Source organism: Aulonocara stuartgranti (genome assembly GCF_965226115.1).
Source record: "Aulonocara stuartgranti genome assembly, chromosome: 1".
NCBI classification, from domain to species: domain Eukaryota; kingdom Metazoa; phylum Chordata; class Actinopteri; order Cichliformes; family Cichlidae; genus Aulonocara; species Aulonocara stuartgranti.
The window spans coordinates 1,418,943-1,425,289 of NC_138939.1; the positions used below are offsets into that span (position 1 = coordinate 1,418,943).

The 6,347-nt window shown below is 46.1% G+C and overlaps 1 protein-coding gene across 1 annotated transcript in view; it reads left to right on the forward strand.

Annotated features, from left to right (window-relative positions):
* The window catches only part of LOC309707363 (CD81 antigen-like), a 28,694-nt gene extending 23,173 nt beyond the window's left edge, over positions 1–5,521 (forward strand). Inside the window, exons 6-8 of the mRNA XM_082534676.1 lie at positions 972–1,067; positions 3,024–3,107; positions 3,810–5,521. Of these exons, the coding sequence (XP_082390802.1) occupies positions 972–1,067; positions 3,024–3,107; positions 3,810–3,872 (243 nt within the window). The 3' untranslated portion in view covers positions 3,873–5,521. The remainder of the gene's footprint in view (positions 1–971; positions 1,068–3,023; positions 3,108–3,809) is intronic.
* The last annotated feature ends 826 nt before the right edge of the window (positions 5,522–6,347 follow it).

Consider the following 6,347-nt stretch of genomic DNA (forward strand, 5'->3'; position numbering starts at 1 on the left):
TGCTAGCTAACACGAGACCCTCACTAAGACGAACCTGCTAATCACAAACATTAAGTCCGAATCTTCAAACTTCACTCAGCAAACCGGAGCTCCGCCCTCTGTGACAGCCTGTTAGGACACTGACCTCACAGCAGTCGTGTTTTTGGTCACATGATGTCATTAAAAATGCTCCAACAGCACAAACACGGTGCAGTTAGCTGAGGTGCAGCTAGCAGCTACACCTAGCGGCTACATCCACCTGTCTGTCAAAGAGGCCACGCCCCTAATAATGCAAACTTTAAACCTTAATAGGATTTAAACAGGTGAGTTATAGAAACATCCTCCCCTGTACAGGAAACGATCCACAGAGACCAAACGGTTTGTGTAACAGGTTGTAAACATGTTTGTTTCTGCTGTAAAGTTGTAACACGGGAGTCTGCGGCCCCTTTTCCTAGAGTACCTACTCGGACTGACTTGGCACAGTTTGCCACGTTTTCCAGGGTTTTCCGTTAAAAACCAGGTAGTCTTTTAGTACCTGCTGGGGTTCTAAGTGATCCAGACAGGTACTAAAATGTGATGTCGTCAGACCGCACGCAACCGATTGGCTGGTCAGTAGCGTCACTCGACGAGTCACGAGAGCGTCTCGTTCACAAAAATCAAAACTGCCATTTTTGAAACTCGGCTGCAAAACAACGCCGTGATCCCCCGAGTGTGACGAACACCCACAGACCGAGCAGCAGGTAAATATTAGCTTCGATGTCCACCTTTGTTGGAACGTTCAGATGCGCCGACGCTTTGCTATGACGAAAGGCGTGCAAACAAGGTACTACTGGGTTATAATGGAAAACCAGTCGACCCGAGTAGGTCAAATGGAAAAGGGGCTTATGGGGACGGACTCATTGCTGCTTCTGCTGGACATTAGAGGAACTGCAGTTGTGGTGCTTGTTTGTCGGAGGTTTCCAGGTCTTTACTGTGTTGTCTTTGTGTTTCAGCTGAGCTGCTGCGGTAAAGGCACAGGCACTAACCTCCTTACACTGCTCACAGACAGAACTGGAATTACCAATATTTGCCCCAGTAATACATTCACGGTAAGTACAATCATTTATTTCAGTGGTTTAATCTTTGCTCGCATGCTTCTGGCTCACGGGGAGAACAAGCAGGACCATCATTTAGCTCTCTGCAGAAATCATGAAGTTAGTCAAAAAAACTCCATAAACTTTGCTGTGAGACATTTTCTCTCTGCTGTATACTTGCACCAGGCAAACGCAGGGGGCGGGGTCATTCATGTTTGTGTCCTGTCTCACCATCAGGAACACGAGCCTCTCGGCACGACTCGGTGCATTGATAGCGTTGGCGGGTTCTCATGTGCTGCTGTAAAATAATCTGCTCTTGGTAACCTGACGCAGTCACGGGGGGCTGTTCCACTTCCTGTTAAACCGTGGTATCGAAAGTAGTTGCAGTTCACCCGAGAGCACAGCAGGGGGCGCTTTTAGTCCACTGAACAGAAGTGAATGGAGCTAGACTGAGATAAAAACGTATATTTAAGTTTCAGTTAAATGAATGGAAGTGGTTGAGGCTGTGCAGCTGCTCTCCACAAACCGAGAACATTTCACTTCAAAGTAAAAGTCACATCTTTTGAGACTTTTACTTTGAAGGTACATCGTCTCCATTTTCAGTTTGTGTCACACGTTTTTTTTTTACCACATAGCCAGCAGTGTAAGTAAAGACTTGCCAGACAAAAGATTTAGAGAACATCGAGACAGCAAAAGCCTCAGAGTCCAAAGATCTGCAGGAGGCTGTTCTGTATGCAGCCTGCAGCTTCACACGAGGCTTAACTCCACTTGTTGGCAGCGTTACTGAAGTGACCCGAGGTCGGTGCAGAGCTGCGCGGCTGCCAGAACACAGAAGTGTTTAAAAGAAGCACTTTTTACTTTGTCTGTTGCTGATTTCTGTGAGAGGAAACTCATCAGGAGGAGGTGGGGCCTAACGCGCTGAACACGTGGACACAGCAGGAAGCTAAAGTAGCGTTAGCATGAATAAATGAAAGCAGTGTTACAGAATAAATGAGCTGAAATATTAATGACTGATAAATAAATGAGTGTGTGTGAGCTGAGGTGGCTGTAAGAGAGAAGCTCACAGATGATGTGTGATCAGCTGTCTCTATGGCAACGTTCACTCTGCAGGCGAAAGCGCATCAAATCCGGCGTTTTTGACCCTCTGCGACCCACATGACAGCGTGAACGGCACAAATCTGATATTTTTAAATCCGATCTGGGTCACTTTCGTATGTGGTGCTGAATCCGATACATATCCGATGTTTCAGAAAGCGACTGCTGTTTGATTGTCATGTCGCATTAAATCCGCCTTTTACGTCACTGACACAAGACAGACTCCGATTATCAGCGCCGGAGAAGACATCGTGAACACTTCCTGTCCATCCAGTACAACTGTTGGGAACAACGTTGGAGAAACGTGAACATTTTATTTGTTCTGTATAATCTGCAGCTATCCTCTAAAACAGCAACAAGGATCATTATTAGGCCAAATGTAGAAAACACAATAACTTTATAACTTAACATAAAGTCCGAAGTCTTTATATTAAGGCCATCAGTCACACATACTGTTGCTCTGGGTGTAAACAGAGCGCGTTGTGTGTGACGTCTTCTTTTGCGCATGCGGGCGCTTTGAGCGTTCACACTAGAGCGCGTTTGCTGTCGCATTTTGTTTGTAGTGTGAACGAGCAGACAAAAAAATCGGATTTGATCAAATAATTTGAATTGAGCATCAAGACCTGCAGAGTGAACGCAGCCTGAGACTGGTCCACAAACAGGAAGTGAAATTCCTAAACATTAAAACAATAAAGTTTTTCCTCCATCTATCCAAAACTTAAAATAAAAGATTCCTCAAATGAAATCGTGGTTTAAGAGAATAAAGAAATGCCGACACGTGGTGTTTGTAAAAATGTGAAGCAGCAGGAGAGCAGGATGCATTCTCTCTGATCTCCAGTAGGTGGCGTGTTTGAATGTTTTGTTTTTGCTTTGCAGAACTGCCACGACAGAATCAACGAGCTGTTCCACGATAAGATTTACCTGATCGGCATCGCTGCGCTGGTGGTCGCCGTTATTATGGTGAGAACATGAACATCACACAGTGCTGCTGCTCGTAAATGTGCTGAAGGCTGAGGGGCAGCTTCGATTGTTTCTGTTTCATGCATACAGTGTGTGTACGAGTAACAGAGAGGATACGTCCTCATACAGTCATCCTCAGCCACGTAGAAGCCCCACCCACTTGCTCTTTAAACCTCCTGTGTGAGGGGCTGCCAATCAGAAGGTTGACTGAAAAAGGGAGGAGCTGAAAAAAGAAGCTTCTTTTAGATGAACTGAGCTCAGTGTAAAGTAAAGATTATTACAAACTGTGAATCCACAGCTGCAAATATGAAGCTAGAAATGAGTGGGATAGACCCCCTTGAAGATGAAGGTGACCCCTGACCTTTCCTCAAGCACCATTGGCCCTTTTTAGCTCATGAGCATGAAAAATCGTATTTTATTGGGTAGTCTTTTGGTTTTTGTGGCTGTATGTAGGACAGCACTGAAGTCTGTGAAACGCAGAGAAAACCGAGTCTTTCCTGGTGCGTTAGTGAAGCTGATGCGCTGCTGCTCCCTCGGTCAAAGACGACCATCCCACCTTCTCGTGTCAAAAAGAGTCTCAGTGATAATCAGGAGGCGTTAAGGCGGCGCGAGCGCATGAATGCTGTCGCCGAGTGGAAATCGTAGATGCTGTAATGATGTAATGTTGTGACGCAGCCCTGACAGCTTCCTCTTCTTCCTCAGATCTTCGAGATGATCTTCAGCATGGTGTTGTGCTGCGGGATCCGCAACAGCCCCGTGTACTAAAGCGCCGGGGCTCCGGCCAATGAACGAGGAGAGGACGACCTCGCCCTCTCCTTCGTTTGTTTGTTTTTTTATAACCAGGAAATGCCACATGTATTGCTTGCTGGATTTTAGTCAGCTGTTAAAGACAATATCCTGTTTTTCTTACACTGTCAAAGATCATTTTTTATTGTTATTTTGTTAGTCACAGATGCTGTTATGCATATTAGAGCAGTGTTTAATGTAGATATGCTGTCACACACGGTCCAGGTGCTGTAATCTGATTAGTTTACTGCTGTCCTGCCTACGTCCACGCTCTCATATCGGCCTTTTCTGGATGTTATCCCCACGTTTTCTGTATAAACTGTATATAAATATATGTGGACAGTGCTTCATGTCTGCCTGAGCATGGAGGTTGTTTATCATGAGCTTTGTTCACAAACACTCTGTGGATTGATCCAGACTGAAGGCATACATGACCGGCGCACTCTCTCACACACAGACACACACACACACACACACACACACACACACACACACACACACACACACACAGACACACACACACACAGACACACAGACAGACACACACACAGACACACACACAGACACACACAGACACACACACACACAGACACACACACACACACACACACACAGACACACACACACACACAGACACAGACAGACACACACACACACCCCTCTGGTCATACTGTGGGATGTTGTCAGGAAATGCAATGTTTAATCTGAAGCTGTAACCAAAGTCCGTGACCTCTGACCCCGTTTGCTTTCTTTCTGCGGTGGTAAACTATGATCGTCATGTCAGAATCAGAGCCTCAGAGTTTAATGTTCGGCTCACTCCTGCAGTCGTGTACTGGTCACGTGTGTTTCCCAGCAAACCGGTTGTCCTGGTAGGCAGCTGGTTGTGTTTGCTCACAAATAAAACTATGGGCTGCTAAAAAGGATTCAAAGCAGAAATTTAAAAGCCCACAAATAATAATTAATGTTGCTTCTTAAATTCATGTCATATTTGGCACATTTGAGTCATTTTGTGCATTTTGCCCTTATTTTGAAATCCCCGTACTTACAGCCCGTCCGGTTGAGCCTCGGCAGTCTAATCTGACATGTTTATGTGGTCATCGTCCCTCCACCTTCGTTAGCCGCGCACTAGCAGTTCATCTGTTGTGTTGTCGTCATGGTAACGAGCGTGGCTCTATCGGCGCCGTCCGAGCTGACCCGTGCACGTGCAGAGCGCCTTCCGTCCCAACTGTTCCCGCCTCATCGGCCGACCGCTAGCTGCACAGCCCCGCGGGCCTCTAACCTCTCCTTTAAATCATAGCGTCTCGTGTAACCCTCCATATAATCGTAGCTTTTCTCAACCAATTAAAACTTTGCCTTGTTAACTAAGTGGCGCTGGACAGTGCGACGTACAGCTCTGATGTATCGTACTAATGAAAATAATGACGGCTGTAGAAACAGTGTATGCCTTTCTTCTCTTTGTATCGTAATATCTGTCTGGTACGTCATCACAGGAGGAAGGGGAAGGTTTTGTGACAGCGCCGATGAAGCGTTGATGCAGCCTTTTGAATAACCGCTGCATAAATCTCCTCTCTGCTCTGTAGACTTTGGTTTGCCCAAATATAAAGGGAATAAATGTATTTTACAAATAACCTTTCAGCTCTTCTTGTCTTTTATTTGAGGAAAGGTGACTGTTGGAAGAGGGGGTCGCTTCTACCTTCAGTCAGGGCTTGGTGGTTGTTAGCGAGTGCAGCAGTGTGAGCTCCTTAGTCGAGCTTTGGTTGGCATCAAGGATGCTGCACTTGTTGCTTTCATATATTTGAGAGCACAGGTGTCAAACTCGAGGGTGTCCTGATGAAATTAGCAGCTCAGCAAGACTTGACTCAATGCTGAGGAGGCGATTCAGCATTTGATTCATGTTACATCAGGAGTGAGTGAACGTGGTGCAGTAAAAGTACAGTTTTCTAAACACTTCTTTAAATGGGGGGGCGGGCACCTCAGCGTGCAGTCGGCTTTATTCAGGTGTGTTGCAGCAGCGACGCATAGAAGCGTTTCAGCAAAGCGGCCCTCGAGGACTGCAGTTGTACTTGTATAACCTTGTGGTGCAGCCTGCATTACCTGTGGCCTCCTGCGGGCTTTTTGGTAGGTCCTGTTTGATTTTCTGTCACTTTTCCTCCCGCTAAGAGTTTCACGGCCACGCTGACACACGGATGGACCTGCTGATGATCCCTGGCAACCGTAGAAGACCAGCAGCTGCTTCAAACGTCTCAGCGATGTTAAAGATGTCGGATGGCACCAAATCTTCTTCATCTCAACGTCACAAAATCAAAAATCCTGTTTTTCAGAGAAACCGTTATCCTTGTCTAAAGATTGAAGGTTCTTTGTCTCACGCGTAGTCACACAGTGAGCTGCTGCTTTAGAAACAGGAAGTAAACGATTGCTGCGTGTTCTGTTTCAGCCTCGTGTTAAAGTCAAACT